Genomic DNA, 24,327 nt, shown 5'->3' with positions numbered 1-24,327 from the left:
ATGTAGTGTTTGTGGCAGTCCTCGCATGGAATTTTGTAGATGACTTTGGTTTTGTCCATGAGTTGTACTGGGTCTTTTAAGTTTGTTTGTTTTTGTTTGAGAGTGTTGCTGGGTTTGTCACTAGGATTCTGAGGGGTCTTAGTCGTCTGGCTGTCATTTCTGAAACTTCTTTGGTGTACGGTAAGGTGGTTAGGGCTTCTGGTTGTGTTTGGCCTGCTTGTCGTGGTTTGTTCTTGAGGAATCTGCGGTCTGTATTTTTTGAGTCTACGTTCTTCTTGAATACATTGTGTAGGTGGTTAGCCTCTGTTTTCTGAGAGGATTCCTAGAGGCCTGGCACTCTTGCAATATTCCAACAGTGGCCTATTCCAACCTACACCCTAAACCTCAACCTGAGCTACAAACCTTCACAAACCTTGCAAAATACCTATCCCTTTCCATCGCTAAAGTAAACACAACCTAATTGTGGTCACTATCACCTAAGTGCTCACCTACCTCCAAATCTAACACCTGGCCAGGTTCATTACCCAATGCCAAATCTAATGTGACCTCGCCCTTTGTTGAGCAGAGGAGTTGTCTCCAATTGACTGGTTTCGCCATTGGCTAATATTTATTCATCATCATTAAAACAAATATTTGGTCATGATTATATTACCGTTTATGGAATCTTGCTATGTGCAAATTGATTGCTGTATTTCAGACATTACAGCAGGGACATTACAGCACTTCAAATGTATTTCAACAAGCATTAAAGTACCACATAATTGTACAAATACAAGTTTTTCTTTCATAGGCTTCCTTGACCATAATTATCTTGTGATATTGCTATCTAGTGACAGAAAAGAAATGGCCTTAAAAGGTAGGGCAAACACTTACACTTTAAGGAGCTGTGGGAGCCTGATTAACCCTATAGGTCCTATTACCAGCTTGAGAATTTCAACCTCTCCTGCAGTCAAGGCCCTGGGCTGTCTCAGTGAACATCAGCCATGAGAACACAATTTTTAAAATCAGCGCAGAACATCATCTCTTTGTTCCAGTGATGTTACAAATTAGCTTATGAACACGGGATGCCTTCTACTATTCAATTAGATCAATGGCTTCCCATACCCTAATTCAATTTATTTACTTCATTCCACTTCATTGCTACTCACGCGTTTAAAAAAATCTACCATCTGCAGAGGGTAACATTTCAACAAACTCCCACCATCCATAGTATTTTGGGGAGACAAGTCTAGGCTTCATGTTTTGAGTGGAAGGATTGATGGACAGGACTGGAAGTGTTAATAAATGCACATAGATTATTATAAATAGATTACAAATAGACAAAACTTAGAACACATGATAAAACTGCCAGTGCACATACAGAAATCACTTAGTGTTAGATTGAAGGATGCAAAATATTCAGAGTTTTTTAAAAAAGCACAAGATCAGTTTTTTAAATCTGTCCATAATGGAAGTGTATTGTACACGATAAAGATTTGTTCAACGAACAGAATCAGGAGTTTAGCAACTGGAATTGTGACAACACACTACCCATGAAAAAACAAATTTGCTTTAATTCCACAAGGGATGTATACGAATGTCAGTTCATTCAATTAGAGACTGAGAGAACACTCTACAGACTGCAGTCAAAGTGAAAGATAACCTCAGTATTTATGTGCATCCAGGACTCTTATCACATTGGAAAACAAAACACAGAACCCTGAACATTTAGCACAGGAAAATGCCCTTCAGTTCAACATGCCTCCACCAACCATGATGCCATTCTAAATTAATCCCATTTGCCTGCATATAGTCCCCTCTAATCGGTCTATATCCTCTGCCTTCTAAATGCTTCTTAAAAATCACACAACACCAGATTATAGTCCAACAAGTTTATTTGAAAAAACATTGCCTGGCAATCTTCCTTAAAATTTCCCACCCTCACCTTAGACCCCCTACACTCTCTATTATTTGATATTGCCACCCTAGGAAAAAGATTTCAATTTTCCACTGTCTATGCCTCTCAATTTTCTACAGTTCGATCAGGTCCTTCCTCAGCCTCTGACGTTCCAATAAAAACAATCCAAACCTCTTCTTATACCTACCACATTTCAATCTAGGCAACATCCTGGTAAATCTCTTTTGCACCGTCTCCAAAGCCTCCACATCCTTCACATAGAGTGGCAACAGTAACTGCACACACTACTCCAAATGTGGCCTAACTTAAAATCTTACACAGCTGCAACATGACTTGCCAACTTTTAAACACAACATTCTGACCAATGAAGTCAAGTTTGTCTTATTTATCAGCTTCTCCACTTGTGCTTCCACATACAGGGACTTGCATCCCAAGATCTCCCTGTACATCAATGCTCCTAAAGGTTCTGCCAGTTACTGAAGAACTTCCTCTTGCATTTGAGCTCCCAAGATGGATCTCCTCACAGTTGGCTGGAATAAACTCCATCTGTCATTTCTCTGTGCAACTTTCCAACTAATCTGCATCCAGCTGTATCCTTTGATAACCTTCTTCTCTATTCACAACTGTACCAACTTCATGTCATTTGCACAAATTCAATGTTAAAACAGCATTCTAAATTAAACGATCAATGAACAGTTCTGGAAGAAAGAAAAAGATAAGTCAAGGACATCTAAAAGTCAAAATTGTTGCTCATTTACCATTCTGTAAAGTCTGTGCACGTGACTCCTTCCCAAGGTTGGTGTGGAACCCTGTTCCCAGCGATGGAGCTTTACCAGCACCTAGAATATAAAAGTTCAGAATCAAAGTGAATGAACAAAATGTACTAAAGTATGATTTTTTTTTGAAGGATGTAAAACTAAGGTCACCATGTTGACAAAGGACAGACTGTATGAAGAGATATTAAGAAGCATGGGCAGTGGGAACAGCTGTGGACAGTGTGAGCACACTACAAAGTTCAACAGAGACTAAGCAGTGGAGACTATTTGATCCTTAGAGCTTGCTCTGCGAATCAATATGATCATGACTGATTTTCAATCTCAATTTCACCTTTTCTCATTATCGCCCATCTAAAAATGTCCACTCAAGCAAGCTGTGGTCATCCAGAGAATTTCAACCTTGAAATTCCTCATCATCCCAAACGTAAAAGAATAGCCCCTTACCCCGAGAGGGTGACCCGTGTTAGAGATTCAATTAAACAGCCTGTCAGCATCCAGCCCAACAAGCCCTATAACAACTTTACCTGCTCCAACAACGTTGTCTCCTACTTTTCTAATCTCCAGGAAATATTGGCTTAACCTACTCAAATCGTTCCTAACCTCTCCCTGGTTCAGCAATCAATGTGGTAAACCTGTAAAAACCCTTTCAGGAAATCGTTCATTGAATGAGGCAATCAAACAGTACATTTTTATATTCATTCAGGGTATGAGGGCTTCACTAGGTGGGCTAGCATTACTCATTGTTAATTACCCTGGGTACTACACAATACTCCAAATGTGATCTCAAGGCTTTTCATAGTTTCAAAACCACTCATTTTATTCCTATGCTATAACTGTTTTGTAATAAGATCAACATCCAATTTGCCTTCCCAACTGCTTGCCGAATCTACTTGCAAACTCAGAAATCTACATGTGCATCCAGCTCACCATGAATGCCAGTTTTAACAATATTCTACTTTTCTCTTTTATTTTCCCTATCAAAGTGAATAGTTTCTCACATCCTACACATTTTCACTGAATCACTTGACCTATCTAAACTCTTCTGTAGCATCCTTGTTTCTCCCTCATGTCTAACTTTCCCACCCAAATTCATGTTAAGATTCTTCAGAATCATATTTCAGCAAGGTGTTTGATAAGTTCCCCACAGTAGGCTATTATACAAAATGCGGAGGAATGGGATTGTGGGAGACAAAGCAGTTTGGATCAGTAATTGGCTTGCTGAAAGAAAACAGAGGGTTGTAGCTGATGGAACATATTCATCTTGGTGGAGAAAGTGAGGACTGCAGATGCTGGAGATCAGAGCTGAAAATGTGTTGCTGGAAAAGCGCAGCAAGTCAGGCAGCATCCAAGGAACAGGAGAATCGACGGTTCGGGCATGAGGGCTCATGCCCAAAACGTCGATTTTGCTGCTCCTTGGATGCTGCCTGACCTGCTGCGCTTATCCAGCAACACATTTTCAGCATATTCATCTTGGTGTCCAGTTACTAGTGGCGTACCACAAGGGTCGGTGTTGGGTCCACTGCTGTTCGTCATTTTTATAAATGACTTGGATGAGGGTGTAGAAGGGTGGGTTAGTAAATTTGCAGACGACACTAAGGTCGGTGGAGTTGTGGATAGTGACGAAGGATATAGTAGGTTGCAGAGAGACATAGATAGGATGCAGATCTGGGCTGAGAGGTGGCAAATGGAGTTTAATATGGACAAGTGTAAGGTGATACACTTTGGACGGAGTAATCGGAATGCAAAGTACTGGGCTAATGGTAAGAATCTTGGGAGTGCAGATGAGCAGAGAGATCTCAGTGTTCAGGTACACAGATCCCTGAAAGTTGCCACCCAGATCGACAGGGTTGTTAAGAAGGCATACAGTGTTTTAGCCTTTATTAATAGAGGGATTGAGTTCTGGAACCAGGAGGTTATGCTGCAGCTGGACAAAGCTCTGGTACAGCCACACTTGGAGTATTGTGTACAGTTCTGGTCACTGCATTATAAGAAGGATGTGGAAGCTTTGGAAAGGGTGCAGAGGAGATTTACTAGAATGTTGCCTGGTATGGAAGGAATGTCTTACAAGGAAAGGCTGAGGGACTTGAGGATGTTCTCATTAGAGAGAAGAAGGTTGAGAGGTGACTTAACAGAGACATAGAAGATAATCAGGGGGTTAGATAGAGTGGACAGGAAGAGGCTTTTTCCAAGTATGGAAACGGCAAACACGAGGGGACACAACTTTAAAGTGAGGGGAGATAGGTATAAGACAGATGTCAGAGGTAGTTTCTTTACTCAGAGAGTAGTAAGGGTATGGAATGCTTTGCCTGCATTGGCAGTAGATTCGCCAAGTTTAAGTGCATTTAAGTCATCATTGGATCGGCATATGGACGTACATGGAATAGTGTAGGTGGGATGGGCTTCAGATTAGTATGACGTGGCGGCGCAACATCGAGGGCCGAAGGGCCTGTACCGCGCTGTAATGTTCTACGTTTTATCATATGGGACTTGAGAAACATTAAATCTCTTCACAGGTGTTACTCAACAAGCCCAGGATTTCCAGCACCTTCTGTTTTTATTGCAGACTTTCAGTGTCGGCAGCGTTTGATTTTGTGCGGCAATTAAAACTGGGGTGCTCACGGGGCTACACTGGATGACCCAGAGATCACAAAGTGCAGTAAAGTCAGAGGAAATTAGAAATAAGGATGGGGGTAGTACATAAGCATTTGAATTATTTTTGTAAAAAAGGAGATCCACCAGACCGGGTGCTGACAGTTGGCAATGGCAGAGGTGGTGGGTGGATGGGATTTGTTAAAAATTAGGATATGGGCAATAAAGTTTCTTTATATGAATATAATTATTATAAAAGATTCCCACAGCTGGCACCTAGTCGCAAGAGGGAAACTTTGCTTTATGTTCGTCTTGAGATTGAAGATCTTGGGTAGAAAGCTGTCACCAATCCCTCTTGTAATACTTAATACAAAGTGAAGAATGACCACGTGGAAATCTAGGCAGAATAAGCACAGTCTTGAGTAAGATGATGACAATATGACCATATGATATAGGAGTGGAATGAGGCCTTTTGGCCCATCAAATTTGTTCTACCATTCAATCATGGTAGATATGTTTCTTAACCTCCTTTTCCTGCTTTCTCTTCCTAATCCTTGATCTCCTTAAAATCAGAACTTATTTCTGTCTTAAATACAACCAATGACTTGGCCTCTGCAGCCTTCTATGGCAATCAGTTTCACAGATTAACCACCCTCTGGCTGAAATTAGTCCTCCTCATCTCAGTTCGAAAGCATCATCCCTTTACCCTGAGGCTGTGCCATCAGGTCTTAATCTCTCCTACAAGTGGAAATATCTTCTCCATGTCTACTGCATCCAGGCCTCTCAGTATTGTCTAAGTTTGAATTAGAACACCTCTCATTGCTGTAAACGTCATCGCGTACAGACCCACAGTCTTCGATCGCTCTTCATATGACAAGACCTTCAACTCCAGGATCATTCTTGTAAGCCTCCTCTAGATCCCTCTAATGCTAGCATATCCTTCCTGAGATACAAAGCCAAAAGCTGTTCACAATACTGTATTCCAAATGTGGTCAGAACAGAGCCTTTTACAGCCTCAGTATGACTTTTCTGCTCTTGTATTCTAGCCCTCTTAAAATGAATGCAAACGTTGCATTTGCCTTCCTAATTGCCAACTGAACATGCATGCTAACCTTAAGGGAATCTTGAATAAGGACTCGCAAGTTCCTTTGTGTTTCAGATTTCTGAAAGCTTTCCCATTTAAAAAAATAGTCTACGTCTCGATTCTTCCTACCAAAGTGCTTAACTTCATACATAATGTTTTCCACCTGCCAGTTCTTTGCCCACACTCCAATCCTTCTGCAGCCTCCCTGTATCCTCAACACTATCTGTCCCTCTACCTATCTTTGTGTCATCTACAAACTTAGCAACAATGCCCTCAGTTCCTTCATTCAGATCATTAATGTTGAATATAAATAGTTGTGGTCCTAACACTGACCCCTCTGGAGCTCCTAGAGTCACCAGTTGCCCTCCTAAACATGACCCCTTTATCCTAAAATGACTGATAAAAGCAGAGCAGTAGACAGCATCTATTTGGGGGTCAAAAAGTGTGGCCTCACTTTCCTAATGAAGGGCTCATGCCCAAAACATTGATTCTCCTGCTTCTCTGATGCTGCCTGTCCTTCTGTGCTTTTCCAGCACACACTTTTTGACTCTTATCTCCAACATCTGCAGTCCTCACTTCCTGCTCTGTTGTCTATATGGGATTCAGAAAAGCGTACAACAACGTTCCCCATGATAGACTGGTTCGCATTTAGATCACATGGAGTCAGGGTGGAAGAGAGCCAATCAGTTTACAAAATTAATTTAAAGTTAGGAGTCACAGCATAGTGGTAGAGGGTTGTTTTTCAGACTCGAGGCCTGTGACCAACAATGTGTCACCAAGTACTGGTTAACTGTATACTTCGCACCCTTGATCAGATGGGCCAATGAATGACAGATGGAGTTTAATTTAGCTAAATGTAAAAGTGTTGCATCTTGGTAACATAAACCAGGGCAGGGCTTATACACTTAATGATAAGGCCCTGGGGAATGTTGCCAACAACAGACTGAAGTGTACAGGTACGTAGTTCCTTGAAAGTGAAGACATAGGTGGTCAGGATGGTGAAGGTGGTGATTAGCATGCTTGCCTTCATTGGTCAGAACACTCGGTATAGAAGTTGGGATGTCATGTTGTGACTGGACAGGACATTGGTGAGGCTACTTTTGAAATAATGCGTACAATTCTGGTCATTTACAGGAAGGATGTTAGATTAGATTCTCTGCAGTGTGAAAACAGGCCATTTGGCCCAACAAGTCCACACCAACCTTCCGAAGACTAACCCACCCAGACGCATTTCGCTACATTAGCCTAATGCACCTAACACTATGGGCAATTTAGCATGGCCAATTCACCTGACCTGCACATCTTTGGACTGTGGGAGGAAACCAGAGCACCCGAAGGAAACCCACATATACACGGGGAGAATGTGCAAACTCCACACAGACAGTTGCCCAAGGGGGGAATTGAACCCGGGTCCCTGGTGCTGTAAAGCATCAGTGCTAACCAGTGATCCACTATGCCGCCCCCCCAAAATCGCAAGCAAACTCCACCCTCAGCCATAGCCGGTAGGATTCAAACTTGCACAGGGAAGCCCCAAAGAATTCCAAATCCCTCACCTTAACCACTCAGCCACAACTACCCAGACACTTGAGCAAAATTGCTGTTAAACTTGAAAGGACGCAGAGAAGATTCATTAGGGTTTTGCCAGGACTGGAGGGTTTTCATTTTAGGGAGAGACTGAAAAGGCTGGGAGCTTCGGAGACTGAGGGGTGACCTTATAGAGGTTTATCAAATCATAAGGGACGTGGATAGGGTGAAAAGCAAAGGTCTTTTTTCCCAGGCTAGGCGAGTCCAAAACGAGAGGGCATAGGTTTAAGGAGAGAGGGGAACAATTTAAAAAAGGGACCCAAGGCAAAACTTTTTCACAGAGGGTGGTACGTGTGTGGAATAAGCTGCCAGAGGACGTGGTGGAGGCTGGTATAATTACAACAGTTAAAAGGCATCTGGATGGGTATACGAATAGGAAGGGTTTAGAGGGATATGGGCCAAGTGCTGGCTAATGGGACTAGATGAGATTGGGATGTCTGGTCAGTGCTGATGAATCAGACAGAAAGGTCTGTTTCTATCATGTAAGTCTAACCGGTTTCAAAAGATGAGGCCTCATAGCATTCACACCACTCAGCGAGCAAACCACATTCATTCACACCACTGTAACCTGCAGATTGATGACCTGAATCTATAATGCAGGCTAACACCCCTAACAAAGCACTGAAGGGCACTGAGGAAAATCCTATCATAGGTAAACAGTAAACAGATCCTAGAGACAAATAAGTCATGCTGGGGTTGACAGATTTTAATTTTTTTAAAAATATGGATTCATGGGATGTGGATGTCACTGGCTGGGCCATCATTTATTACCTGTCCTTGAGAAGGTGGTGGTGAAGTACTTTCTTGAACCATTACATTCCGTGCGTTGTAGGAAGACCCACAATATCATGAGAGATTTTGACCCAGCAACATTGAAGGAACTGTGCAGGTGATTAGTTCATTGAAAGTGAATGTGCAAGTAGAAGGGCGAAGGCAACAGCATTTAGCACGCTTGTCTTTATTGGTCAGTGCCTTGATTATACGAGTTAAGACACCATGTCATGGCTGTACAGGACATTGGTTAGGCCACCTTTGGATTACTGTGTTCAGTTCTCGTCTCCCTGCTACAGGAAACATGTTGTTAAATTTGAAAGGGTTCAGAAAAGATTTACAAGGATGTTGCCGGAGTGTGAGGGTTTGAGCTATAGGGAGAGGCTGAATAGGCTGGGGCTGTTTTCCCTGGAGCATCAGAGGCCAAGGGTGACCTTATAGAGGTTTATAAAATCATGAGGGGCATGGATAGGGTAAATAGACAAGGTATTTTTCCCCTAGAGTATGGAGCCCAAAACCAGAAGGCATAGGTTTAAGATGAGTGGGGAAATATTTAAAAGGGATTTAAAGGGGCAGCTTTTTCATGCAGAGGATGGTGTATGTGTGTGTGGAATGAACTGCTAGAAGTAGTGGAGGAGACTGGTACAATTACAACATTTAAAAAAGGTATCTGAATAGGCATATGACCAGGCAAGGTTTAGAGGGATCTGGGCCATATGCTGACAAATGGGACCAGTTCAGATTGGGATGTCTAGTCAGCACAAGCAAGTTGGACCAAACGGTCTGTTTCTGTGCTATGACTCTAGTATCATGCCGCAGGAATCAGTGTTGGGCTCTCAACTATTTACAATCCACATCAATAACATGGACGCAAGGGCCACTGACTGAAAGTAGCTCACTTGGTTGGCACCACATTCACAATATTCACTGCTTTCATCACAGATGCTCAGTCATGGCTGTATCAGTTATAAAATGGACTGCAGAACTTCAGAGGTTCCTGAGACAACACCTTCCAAACCTAAGGCCATTATCATCTCCAAGGACAAGGACAAGAGCTAGATTAGAACACCTCCAAGTTCCTCTCCAAGCTACTCACCATGCTAACTTGGAAATATATCATTATTCCTTCAGTATTGCTGGGTCGAAGTCATGGAATTCCCTCACTAATGGTATTGTGGATGAACCGATATCAAATGAACTACAGTGGTTCAAGAAGGCCACCATCTCAGATTAATGAGAAATGGGGCAATCCGTGCTGGCCCAACTAGTGAAGTGTAAATTCCGAATTAAACAAAAATAAGAAAAATCTCATCACAATATTAAAAGTGCAGTTGAGCTCACCTGCTCAAAATTTAACAAACATGGCCTGAACATTACCATGTGGAAATTGGCTGTTGTTGTTTCCTCAAATTACAAGGAATGATTTCAATAATAGCACTTTGGAAATAAAAATGGTTCCAATATTGAGCAAAGGCAGTGATGTGGTGATAAAGTCACTGAACTAACAATACGGAATCCCAGGACAACGTTCTGGTACATGGGTTCAAATGCTGCACAGGTGGATAGTGTGGTCAAGAAGACATATGGCTTGCTTACCTTCATCAGACGGGGTATTGAGTATAAGAGCTGGCAGATCATGTTAAAATTGGACAAGATATTGGTTCGGTCACATTTAGAATACTGTGTACAGTTCTGTTCGCCACATTACCAAAAGGACGTGGACGCTTTGGAGAGGGTGCAGAGAAGGTTTACGAGGATGTTGCCTGGTATGGAAGGTGCTAGCTATGAAGACAGGTTGAATAGGTTAGGTTTATTTTCATTAGAAAAAAGGAGATTTGAGGGGGGACCTGATTGAGGTTTAAAAAGTCATGAAGGGTACAGACAGGGTAGATAGAGATAAGCTTTTTCCCAGGGTGAAGGGTTCAATAATGAGAGGTCACGCTTTCAAGGTGAGAGGTGAAAAGTTTAAGGGGGATACACGCAGCAAGTACTTCACACAGAGGGTGGTGGGTGTCTGGAACACGTTGCCAGCAGAGGTGGTAGGGACAGGCACAGTAGATTCATTTAAGGTGCATCTGGACAGATGCATGAGTAGACACAGATACAGGGAGTAGATACAGGGAGCAGAGGGATACAGATCCTTAGGAATTGGGTGACAGGTTTAGACAGTGGATTTGGATCGGCTCAGACTTGGGAGGACTGAAGGGCCTGTTCCTGGGCTGTAAATTTTCTCTGTTCGTTTTTCTAACATGGCAGGTGATAACATGTGGATTCAACAAAAATCTGGTACAGAAGGTCAGCCTAACTGTGACCATGTAACCACTGTCCATGGTCACAAAAAGCCAACTGGATCACTAACATCCTTTAGGGAAAAGAATCTGCCGCTCTTATCTGGTCTGGCTGACATGACTCCAGACCAGTGCACCTCCCCCTCCCACTCTGCCGAGGACATGGAGGTCCTGGGCCTCCTTCACCGCCGCTCCCTCACCACCAGACGCCTGGAGGAAGAACGCCTCATCTTCCGCCTCGGAACACTTCAACCCCAGGGCATCAATGTGGACTTCAACAGCTTCCTCATTTCCCCTTCCCCCACCTCATCCTAGTTTCAAACTTCCAGCTCAGTTTCTGTCTCCTTGACTTGTCCGACCTGCCTATCTTCTTTTCCACCTATCCACTCCACCCTCTCCTCCTTGACCTATCACCTTCATCTCCTCCCCCACTCACCCATTGTACTCCCTGCTACTTTCTCCCCACCCCCACCCTCCTCTAGCTTATCTCTCCATGCTTCAGGCTCACTGCCTTTATTCCTGATGAAGGGCTTTTGCCCGAAACGTCGATTTCGCTGCTCGTTGGATGCTGCCTGAACTGCTGTGCTCTTCCAGCACCACTAATCCAGTATTTGGTTTTCAGCATCTGCAGTCATTGTTTTTACCTTGTTGATTTTAATCCAGACCAGTGTGGTTGACTGTTAACTGCCCTCTATACAGTACAAATGAACAATAAACACAGACACAGCTAGTGACACCTACATCCCATAAACAAACTAAATTGATAATCAGAGGGTGGACATTTAAGGGAAGTAGCAATGAATAATTAAGATTTGGAAGCCACTGTTGCAACCATAGTCAATATTAACATGTCAAAGAGAATGTGATAGTAGCCATCAAGGTGAGGAAAGAGCAAAGGACTGGAACTAACAATAAAGAACTGGAAAAATTTGAAGGAATTCTGTGTGGTTGAATGGATTTCTTCTTGGTCTTCCTATTTCTGGACACCATTACCAATGATCACTCAGGCTGGTTTATTCCACTTTGCAGAATCTAAAAGATTTCCTGAACTAAATGGTTCATTGATTACAGAGCAGTATAATGACTCACCAAGATAGAAGTGTTCATACAAATATCCATATAAACTGGGTTATGGTAACACCAACATTTGCTCAGCTATACCATCATGGACTGACTTAGTTACAAAAATAGCCAAGGATTTCAGACCTGGGCCTCTGGCTCATGGGTGCCTGTGCGAGGGATGACAGGACAGCTTGACTAGAAATAATTAGGGCCCAAATTCTGCAAACTGCAATAAATAAGGCATTGAAGACTCATGCAAGTCAGAGGAGACTATACAAATGGAAAGGATTGAAGTTGTGTTGGTAAGTAGCAAGTTCAGTAGGGCAGGACCTGGCTGAAACACATGGCTGACCGGGTCATGTTTATGGTCAACCATATGTTGTTTGTGTTTTTTTGATATTATGCAGTTTCTGGTTCTATCCAAAGATGCAATCGGACTTGCTGAGATTCCCTAACCTTTTTCAGTTCTTTTGCAGTATGTAACCATTACAGTACAACTCAGAGGAAGTCATAATTGAATCATACAGTTCTCTGGTCAGACAACAACTCATCTGCTGATCGCTCAGATGATAAAAGCAAGGCATATTGAGTCACAAGAGACTGACTTCTTGAACAGAGTGGAGAAACTGAGGATTTTCAGCCTTGCCAGATGCGACAGGCAGCAACCTAGATATGTGCAAGATACAAAACAGTGCTTGAAATGTTCACCTAGATCAATACCAAAAATAAAGCATGCCAATCAGTGAGGAGTTTGCATGTGCTCCTGGTTTGTGTGGGTTTCCTTCAGCTGCTCTGGTTTCCTCCCAGAGTCCAAATGCCATACAGGTTAGATGGATTGACCAAACTAAACACTGGACCATAGTGTCCAGGGATGTGCAGGCTAGGCTGGTTAAACATGGGAAATTCAGGGTTGCAGGGCTAGGGTGGAGGATAGAGTCTGGGTGGGTTGCTGTTCGGAGGGGGGTGCAGACTTGATGAGCTGAATGGTCTCTTTCAGCATAGTATAAATTCTATAAATTCTATGAAAGGCAAGTTGAGGAACACCGAGGATGCAGGAGGCAAAATAAACAATTAGATTGTCAGCAGGGTGGTGGATACAAAATTAGTAATTGTGAAAGATTTGGTTGGTGAAATTCTACGGCTTTTCTGAATGGATATATTAGAATAAGGTGAATGGTTTGTTGTCTGCAAACAATTTGTGGTTCAATCACAAGCATTCCAGCAGTTACAGTGATGAACTAAAGCAGGTAGTACACTACAAGCTGCACTGCAGCAACTCACCAAATGCTCCTTCGACAACATCATCCAAACCCACAACTTTACCCCTCTAGAAAGTAGTGGGAATACCAGCAGGTGCAGACCCCACACCATCCTGCCTTGGAAATATATCATTGTTCCTTCACTGTTGCTGGATCAAAATCCTAGAATTCCCTTCTAAAAAGCACTGTTGGTATCCCCATGGCCTGCAGCTCAACACCACCACCTCCAGGACAATTAGGATTGGATAGTGAAGGCTGGCCTTGCCATTGATAATAACATCCCAAAAAACAATATTGTAAACAAAAGCTCCATTATTAACTTTGGATATTGATATACGTGCAGAAAAATATCATGGAATTACTGGGCTGTTTTGGCTGACTCAGGAACAGTCAGCATTCTCTTCAGACACTGCAGGTTATAACAAGTAAACTCAGGGATTCAAACAAACCTGGAAGCCTGACGTCTGTATGCACTGTTAGTGCAGCACAATAACCTTTCCCATTTTCATTGTGACGCCTGTATGTGTTTGGAAGGGAAAGCAGGAACTGGTAGGTGGTGGTTAACAGAAACAGGGACATGTGAAAACCTTGAATTGCTATAATGATATCTAACCAGATTAGGAGGCTCAGATAATTCACACAGAAATCCCAAAGTAAAACCGCACTCAAACCATGCTAAATTGCCCGCAGTATTCAGGGATGTGTAAATTAGGTGCATTAATTAGGGGTAAATGTAGAGTAATAGGATCGGGGAATGAGTCTGCTTGGGTTACTCTTCAAGAAGCATCCAAGGAGGAGCAGAATCGATGTTTCAGGCATAAGCCTTTCATCAGGAACAATTTAACAATCTCCATCCGTATTACTATAAAACTCTGAAAAACACCTCAGTATTTCACAGAAATGGGCCCTGCAAAAGGGAACAGGAGCAAATAATAGGAAAGGGGATCAAAAAGGCTATCCAAACAGGGGATTTAAGGAAGAACTCAGGGACAGAATTCCGAGCTTAAGACCAAGCTGCTACCAATGACTGTGTGCGTGAGAGAGAGAGAGAGAGAGAGAGAGAGAGAGAGAGAGAGAGAGAGAGAGAGAGAGAGAGAGAGAGAGAGAGACAGAGAGAGAGGGAGACAGGAAAGAGAGAGGGAACCAGCAAGGACTGACTGAAAGCACAGTGTCCTGAACAATTTAAAAATGTAATACTTAGTTGGAACAAATAGCTGGATTTGCATTGCCATGGAATAAAAACAAATTTAAATTCGACCTATCAGTTTGAATTATGCTCCAGATAGGAAAATCCAATCAAATTCGCATTTAGTGTTTCGATGACATCAAACCAATGAAATGATCTGATGTTTTTGAGTATAAAACCAGACATTTTGAATAGTTAGGGGGAAAACTGCCAAGAAAACCAACAAGTATAGACTGCTCACCGAATAGCTCTGTGAAAGGTACCGGTTCATGAGAAATTTTGCAGCAGAAGACGGAAGCGGAGCTAGAAAAATCTACAAAGGAGAATCGACAAAGCTGACTGGTTTTGAAATGTGATTTTTTAAAAATCGGACCAGTATTGTAGGGTGGGAGGTAAAGGATAGGTTTCAGAGAAAGGAGTTGTAAATAGCTGTTGTTTAATGTTACCTTTTGGACTTAAAGAATAAAATTGTTAATTTTTACTTTAAGTAGTGACCTTGGGGATAGTTCTTTGTCTCTCGAACGTAACAGATTACGGCACGAGCTGAACTTCTCTGTGTGTCGGGTTTACATTAGCAGAGGGGTTTGCCCCATGTCGTAACAATGGAGTGATTACATTTTCAGGAATCAACAAAATGCCAATATTTATCCCACAAACAACATCAGTGAGACAAATAATCTGGCCATTATGTCCTTGCAATTTGTTGCAAATCTCATCAATTAAACTGGGCCATGTCAGTTTTTAGCGATGCTCAAGAAGTCAAAATAAGTCCCCTGGAAATGTGAGCTTCAGGAGATTACAAAAAGGAGGCACAAAGCAGGTCATGAAGGGATTTAAAAGCAAGGGTGAGAATTTTGAAAATCAATACAATGTTTAACTGGGGGTCAAGCAAAAGGCAGAGAACACGGGAGGGAGTAGGTAAACAGTATCTGGGGCAAATTACACACTGGCAGCAGAGTTTTGGATGATCTTAAACTTACAGAAGATAGAAAATGGACAGGATATGTCCGACTCACAGAGGATGGTCATTGTGATGTGGGTGGAAATATGTCATATTAATAAGGCAGTGAACAGGTAGTCAGACACTCATCACACACAACACCAAGGACACTAACATTCCTGTTCAATCTCAGACAGGGAGAAGGATGTGGCGCCCTCCACTGTTGAAGGTATTGGGTTATTAAATGAGATTTCCAGTTCCCCTTTGGGGAACATAGCAGTATTCAGGAGGCAACCAGGCAGTTCTACTTGGTGTCCTGGTTATTAATTATCTCTTGGCCAATATCAGGCAATCTGGCTATATCGCTCTGCTTGATATTTCTCAATTCAGTTGAGGTAGTTAACTGAACATCCATTGGGGAGGTGCTGGGGGAAGTGGGTTCAAATCTCACCCTGGCAGATGATGAGCATTTAAATTTAACAAAACCCTGGAATGAAAAGCTAACCTGGGGGAAATCATGTAACCACTGTTGTCGATCGTAAAGTCCCAAGTGGGTTCACCACCATCCTTTGATGAAAGTAATCTGCATCGTACCTGGTCTGGCCTACATGTGACTCCAGACCAGTGACATGGCTGACTCTTTATTGTCTTCTGAGCAATTAGAGATGGGCAATAAATGCTGGCCCACCCAGTGACACTCACAGCCCATGAATGCATAAAAGGAAAAGCCACATCTCATCACCTCAAACTAGCTTTCAGGCACCCCATACGACTCGATTTGATTTATCATTACATGTACTTAAGTACAGTGAAAAGTTTTGTTTTATGTGCAATACAAGTAGATCATAACATAGAAAGATCATAGGGTGATTGAACGTAGCGAGGAATACAAAGTTACAGCTGGAAAAAAGGTGTACGAAAAGTAAGATCAACATTCGATTTGAAATCTGAGAGGCCCATTCAGCAGTCTAACAACAGCAGGGAAGAAGCTGTTCTTCAATCTGTTGGTGTGTGTTTAAGCATTTGTATCTTCTGCCCAACAGAAGAGGTTAGAAGAGATTAAAACCAGTGTGGGAAGGGTGTTGACAATATTAGCTATCTTGATGCAGAATCAAGAAGTATAGACGGAGTCAATGGAAAGAAGGTTGGTTTGTGTGATGGTCTGGGCTGTGTCCACAATTCTCTGTAGTTTCTTATGGTCCTGGGCACAGCAGTTGCCGTACTAAGCTGTGATGCATCCAGATAGAATGCTTTTTTTTGGAGCATCTGTTAAAGTTTGTGGTTGTCCTTACAGACCCACTGAATTTCCTTTGCCTCCTCAGCCTTCTTGACCATCACATCAACATGGGTTATCAAGGACAGATTGTTGGTGATCGTCACTCCTAGGAACTTGACACTCTTGACCATCTCCATCTCAGCTCCATTGATTTGGATCGGGCTGTGCCTTCTTCCTTGTTTCCTGAAGTTGATGATCCGTTCTTTAGTTTTGCTGACAGTCAGGGAGAGATTGTTATCATTGCACCATTACACACCAAGCACTCAGGTTTCCAGGAGTACAGTCTACTAACCACTCCATTCCTTTCCTCGTGAGAAGATGCACTGTTTGTGCCCTGGTTGTGGCAAATGGAGTTCAATGCAGCTAAATGTGAGGTGATGCACTTTGGGAAGAATGACAGGAAGGCAGAGTACTGGATCAATGGAAAGATTTTTGGTAGTGTGGATGTGCAGAGGGATCTTGGAATCCATGTGCATAGATCCCTGAAAGTTGCCACCCAGGTGGATAGTGCTGTTAAGAAGGCATACAGTGTGTTAGGTTTCATTGGTAGAGGGATTGAATTCTGGAGCCATAATATCATGCTGTAACTATACAAAACACTGGTGCGATCACACTTGGAATATTGTGTACAGTTCTGGGCGCCATATTTCGGGAAGGATGTGGAAGCATTGGAAAAGGTGCAGAGGAGATTTGCCAGGATGTTGCCTGGTCTGGAGGGAAGGTCTTATTAGGAAAGGCTGAGAGACTTGGGTCTGTTCTTATTGGAGAGAAGAAGGCTAAGAGGGGATTTGATCGAGACATACAAGATGATCAGAGGATGAGATAGGGTAGACAGTGAAAGTCTTTTTGCTAGGATGATGATGTCAGCGTGTACGAGGGGCATAGCTACAAATTGAGGGGTGATAGATTTAAGACAGATGTCAGAGGCAGGTTCTTTATTCAGAGAGTGGTAAGGGTGTGGAATGCCCTACCTGCTAATGTAGTTAACTCAAGTCACATTAGGGAGATTTAAACAATCCTTGGATAAGCACATGGATGATTTTGGGATAGTATAGGGGGACGAGCTGAGAATAGCAACATCAAGGGCCAAAGGGCCTGTTCTGTGCCGTATTGTTCTATGTTCTATGTTTTACGAGTGTGTCCCCAGATGGGAACAGGAAAATTGGCTGGGTTTTACTCTCCTAATTCACTCACTCCCTGTCAACACCTATCCCTCAAACAACATTACTAAAACAGATTTGCCATTTGCTCATTCTCTTCCCAGTATTTGTGGGAGCTTGCTATGAGCAATTTGCTTGTCAGGCTTCCCACATTACACCGAGACTACATTTCAACAAGTGCCAGAAGGTCACAAAATGGGTGGGGACACCTGGAAATCTGGCAGGAAAGAAACAAGGTAAATCCTTTCTTTCTTAAGCATTACAACTTCACCCTTCAGTCCTACTGCCTTTTCAATTCTTGCCTTGTCCATATTTCAACTCTAACTACGATTCACCCTAATCCAATTTGAAGGATTGTCTGGGATTGTGTTCTGAGATCAGAGTACTAGACAACACCAGCAGCACATTATCATAGGGAAACTGGGACAAGGCAATGTACACGAGGATGGAGCCCAGTATGGTCTACATCATGCAATGCCTTCACCTGAATATAGTAATTTTAGAATTCCTACCCTGACCCCTCCTGCCTCTCCATCTCACTGCCTTCCTTTACAAACACAACTTAAAACTCACCTCTTTGACTGAGCTTTTGGTTATTTACCCTCATAACCATGTGGTTTAGTATTATACCTGCTTTATTATTTTCAGACAAAGCACTTTAGATGTTACATTTAGGATGCATGTTTGATGTTACGTTGCTGTCATGTGTGGCACTGACCGGGTAAGCTGCTTTCAGTAATGCTGGTTTTGGTCATTATATAGGCCAACAACATTGGGGAGAACACTCCCATGTTCTCTGAATAGTGCTGTGATACAACCATCCAGGGAGTAAGACAAGATTTTGTCTGATCCAAAAGGTGGCTCCCTCCAAGAGTGCTGCAATATGCAGGAAAGCATTGGGAATATCAGCCTGGATCATGGACTCAAGTGTCTGAAGTGGCAGTCAAAGCCATGACTTGCTGACTCAGACATCTGCAACAGTATCAGTGGACAACACACAACTGTCTGCGCTAACAAACCACACCATCCAACTGGCTTACAGGAAGGGTGTCTGTAGGGTTAGCTGGTTAATAAATACAGAACAGAAACCTACTTGTCTGAGACCCAGGCTGCACTGAGGAAGTAACTTCAAGCATGGATACTGATCCCTCACAGACGGATTTTTGTTTTGTTTATTCATGTCTGAATATTAAATTCGATGACATCAGTGCTGGCATGATCAATTCATTAACAGTGAGGAAATCAACACCCTCAGTGGTGTTTGTGAATCATTGTAAATCCAGCAACATTACCTCATGGTGAGGCAAGTTAACACCGTGTGCTGCCAGTGAGGCAGGTGCCAAGTCTGTAACACTTTAATTTCAGCATTTACAAATATCAACAGCAAACCACATGATCACTTCCTGCAGAATTCGCTCCTGCATTACACAACAGCCATGTACTGCACACGGGATCAATGATGTGATGCACTTTTTTGTCAGACTGAGTCACTGCTCCATACCCCTGACGATAACCAGCACTAATCAGCCCTCCAGCACTGAACCCATCTAACCTTTCCCTCCAAATCTCTGGAGAATATAGTTTTAATGTACACGGTTTTGGTTTTGTAACTGAAGGAAGGATATTCTTGTTAGGGAGAGTGTGCATGAAGGTTCACCAGACCAGTGCCAGGACTGTCTTACAAGGAGAGATGGTGAAGGCTGGAACTGTATTCCACAGAGTTTTGAAGAATGAGTAAAGATGATTGAAGATTACAAAATTACAGATACAGATAGTCCCTATTTTATTTAGATAAATGTGAGTAGCTGCATTTTGGAAAAGCAAATCAGAACAGGACCTACACACTTAATGGTAAGGTTCTGGGGAGTGTTGCTGAACAAAGAGACCTTGCAGTACAGGTTCATAGCTCCTTGTAAGAGGAGTCACAGGTAGATAGGATAGTAAAGGCGGCATTTGGAATGCTTGCCTTTACTGGTCAGTGCATTGAGTACAGAAGTTGGGAAGACATGTTGCAGCTATACAGGACATTAGTTAGGCCACTTTTGGAATACTGCATGCAGTTCTGGTCTCCCTACTATTGGAAGGATGTTGTCAAACTTGAAAGGGTGCAGAAAAGATTTACAAGGATGTTGCCAAGATTAAAGGGTTTGAGCTATAGAGAGAGGCTGAATAGGCTGGGGCTGTTTTCCCTGGAGAGAGGGCTGAGGGGTGATCTTATAGAGGTTTATAAGAACATAAGAGCTAGGAGCAGGAGTAGGCTATTCGGCTGTTCGAGTCTGCTCCACCACTCAATAAGACCTTGGCTGATCTTTTCATGGACTCAGCTCCACTTACCGCACTGTCACCATAACTCTTAATTCCCTTAATATTCAAAAAATTATCTATCTCAACTTTAAAAATATTAAAAGAGGTATCCTCAACTACTTCACTGGGCAGGGAATTCCACAGATTCACAGCCCTCTGGGTAAAGAAGTTTCTCCTCAATTCAGTCCTAAACTTGCTCCCCCTAACTTTGAGGCTATACCCTCTTGTCCTAGTTTCACTCTCCAGTGGAAACATCCTCTCTACTTCTATCTCATCTATTCCCTTCATAATCTTCTATGTTTCTACACCATTCTCCCTCATTCTTCTGAATTCCAATGAATATAATCCCAGTCTACTCAATCTCTCCTCATAAGGCAACCCCCTCAACTTCCAGAACCAACCCAGTGAACCTCCTCTGCACCCCCTCCCGTGCCAGTACATCCTTTCTCAAGTAAGGAGACCAAAACTGCACACAGTACTCCAGGTGTGGCCTCACCAGCGCCCTGTACAGCTGTAACATAACCTCCCTGCTTTTAAACTTAATCCCTTTAGCAATGAAGGACAAAATTCCATTTGCCGCCTAAGTTACCAATCGGTTTAGTTTAGTTTGCTGGATTGTTAGTTTACAGAGCAGTGTGATGCCATCAGTGTGGAGCCAATTCCCATCACTGGTTTGAGGTTACCATGAAGGACGCTTCTTCTTAACCTCTTCCATCGCCTGAAGTCTGGTGGCCCTCAGGTTAAATCACCACCAACCCCTTCTCTTTCTAATGAGAGAGCAGCCCCGATGGTCTGGTAAGACTACAGTGACATAACACAATACCTGCTGCACTTGCAGATCACCTTCTGTGAGTCATACACAAAGGACACACAAGTCCCTCTACACAGGAGCATGGTGCATTTTTTACCATTCAAATAGTAGTCATTTTTATTGTTATTCTGACCAAAATAGATGACTTCACATTTATTAACATTATGCTCCATCTGCCAGACCTTTACCCACTCACTTCAAATTTCGATAAAATCATGAGGGGCATTGATCTGGTTAATAGCCAAGGTCTTTTCCCCAGGTTGGGGGGGGGGGGGGGGGGGGGGGGCCAAAACCAAAGGGCATAGGGGAATCCAAAACTACAGGGCATAGGTTTATGGTGAGAGGGGAAAATTTTAAAAACAAGATGAGGGCTTTGAACAATGTCCAACATTGAGCTCACGTCAGGAAGCCAATGCAACACGGCCAAACCTGCTGTCAATGCCAAAGCACAAATTTTAATTCACAAACCTACACGCAAGATAAACCAAAAGACCAATGGCAGGAAAGACGACCAAGCAGTGTGAAGACGTTGGTGAATTCTTTTGGAATAGGTACAGTTGAAGTGGGAGAGAGACACAGATTCTCTGCACAGCCAAAGTTCACATGGTACCAACACTGCCAACATAACATCACAGCAAACAACCAGACAGCAGAGCACTCACCCCAGGGGCTGGGCTCGAAACGTTAACTCTGCTCCTCTCCCCACAGATGCTGCCAGATCTGCTGAGGCTCTGCAGCACTTCCTGCTTCGATTTCATATCTCCACTTTTGCTTTGAGAAACGTGAATCCATTTCAAAGACTCTCAAAAGATTGGTCTCAGTAAAAGCGACTATGAAGCTACTAGATTGTCATAACACTCAACTGGGTCACTGACGTCCTTGAGGTCAGGAAACGTGCCTCCTTACCTGGCCTGGGTTTAAATGCGACTCCAGTCCCCATACCCAACCTGGCTAACTAATAACTAGCGCTCAGCCATGTCAACCCCACAAGCAACATGGAATGTAGTGGCTGAAGGCAGCAGCTCGCTGGCACCTTCTCAAGGCACTGTGGGACAGACAAGTCAACGGCAACAACGGCACAGACATGTTCACTTAAAGAGAGATGTGTTGCTGAAGCCTTTCATTTTGCCCTCATCAGGACAAACACAAGATTGCCAAACTCCAAACATCACAATCTAGACTACAGGAGACAAGAGCGTTGGTTATTTGGGCAAGCTGTCTCTGACAGGTCAATGCCATGGAGAAAGCAAGAGAATGAAAGGCCGCTGGGTAATTCGAGAAAAATACAAGACTTGTAATATTCCTCTTGTCTGTAGAGATTGGGTCCCTGCATATGATTGGATCTTACTTCTAGCAAGCTTAAAAAGCCACAATATGGCTGGTTCACAATCCCCAGTGGATGAGTGGTGTTGCTTTTAGTGTACTTGGGATTGATCAGCAGGAACTGCCCAACCACAGGACCGTGTAGAACAGGACAGCTGGACATGCTCTGGGTGCTTTATTGTGAAATATTACCCAATCGGCTTGGGAAGCCGACAATTTGTTCAAAAGTATACAAGACAACAACAGCATGAGTACTACTAAAAAGAGAGACAAAATCTATACTATCAAGGGACTGCTTATTCACTTCGACCACAGAATCCCTAAAAGTACAGAGAAAAAAAAAATGCGCTGCCTATCAAATGTATACTTCGCCTCTGGAGAGAGCACCCCATCCAGACCCACTCCCCACCCTGTCCCATAACCCATCGTTAATCCACCTAGCCTGCACACAGCCCTGGACACCACACTACAATTTAGCATGGCCACCTAAGCTGCATATCTTTGGACTGTGGGAGGAAACTGGAGCACCCAGAGGAAAGCCATGCAGACAAACAGATAAAGTGTAAACGTTACGCAGACAGTTGCTAGTGGGTAAAATCAAACCTTGGTCACTGACCGATGAGGCAACAATGCTTTCCTATTCAACTGTCTGAAATCAAACATAACCAAGGAGTACTCATCCTTTAATCTTTGGATCAAGAGGGTGAGAAAGGAGATACGGTGCTCTCTAAGAGTTATGGAATTGCATAGCATGGAAACCGACCCTTCAGTCCAACTCGCCATGCTGACCAGATATCCTAAATTCATCTGGCCCCATTTGCCAGCACATGGTCCATATCCCTCTAAACCCTTCGTATTCTTATACCCATCCAGATGCCTTTGAAATGCTGGAATTGTATCAGCCTCCACCACTTCCTCTGGCAGCTCATTCCATACACATACCACCCTCTGCGTGAAAAGGTAGCCCTCAGATTCTTTTTAAATGTTTCTCCTCTCACCTACCCTGGAGAAAATACCTTGTCGTCTTTTTACCCTATCCATGTCCCTCATGATTTTATAAACCTCCATAATGAAACCCCTTAACCTCTGACACTCCAAGGAAAATAGCCCTAGCCTATTCAGCCTCTAATAGCTCTAACCCTCCAACTCTGACAAGATCCTTGCACATCTTTTCTGCACTATTTCAACTTTCACTACAACCTTCCTAAAGCAGGAAGGCCAGAATTGCACACAATATTCCAACAGTGCCCTAACCAATGCCCTGTACAGCCACAATATGACCTCTCAACTCCTATACTCAATGCTCTGTCCATTAAAGACCAATGTACCAAACACCACCTTTATCGCCATGTCTCCCTGTGACTCCACTTTGAAGGAACTGTGCACTTGCACCCCAAGGTCTCTTTGTTCAGCAACACTACCCCGGACCCTACCATTAAGTGTATAAATCCTGCCCTGATTGCCTTACCAAGATGCAGCACCTCATGTTTATCTCAAATGTGATATACTGAATCATCTCAAGTCAAATATCACAGCAACTGGTTTGAGTAAATCATTCTCTCTCCCTCCAATAGGTTGTGAAGTTAATGACTTGCATTCACACTACACTTCATCAAGGCTACGGGGAGCATCATTTCCTAAAAGGCGGCAGCAAATTTGTCAGTCAACGTACATCCGACAAATTGTTAGTTTCTGTAGCAGTCATGATGAACTCAACTTGCGTCAGGATACAGGGTGAACCCTGCATGTGCGTGTGTACCTCGGTCTGTGTCAGGGTTTAAGCAGGAGGCTGGAGTTTCAACTAGTCGAGTTTTTTTTAAGATTAGATTAGATTCCCTAGAGTGTAGAAACAGGCTCTTTGGCCCAACAGGTCCATACCGACCCTCCGAAGAATAACCCATCCAGACCCATTTCCCTCTGTCTAATGCATCTAACACGATGGGCAATTTAGCACAGCCAATCCACCTGACCAGCATATCTTTGCACTGTGGGAGGAAACCAGAGCACCCAGAGGAAA

At 43.1% G+C, this 24,327-nt stretch overlaps 1 protein-coding gene across 1 annotated transcript in view; it reads right to left on the bottom strand.

The window, feature by feature from the left end:
* The window catches only part of brf1b (BRF1 general transcription factor IIIB subunit b), a 482,080-nt gene that overhangs the window by 424,271 nt on the left and 33,482 nt on the right, over nt 1-24,327 (bottom strand). The window contains exon 2 of the mRNA XM_072568024.1: nt 2,656-2,736. Coding sequence (XP_072424125.1) covers nt 2,656-2,736 — 81 coding nt within the window. The remainder of the gene's footprint in view (nt 1-2,655; nt 2,737-24,327) is intronic.

The sequence above is a fragment of the Chiloscyllium punctatum genome, chromosome 4 (assembly GCF_047496795.1).
Source record: "Chiloscyllium punctatum isolate Juve2018m chromosome 4, sChiPun1.3, whole genome shotgun sequence".
Taxonomy (NCBI): domain Eukaryota; kingdom Metazoa; phylum Chordata; class Chondrichthyes; order Orectolobiformes; family Hemiscylliidae; genus Chiloscyllium; species Chiloscyllium punctatum.
This window is presented reverse-complemented; position numbering and strand designations above follow the sequence as displayed.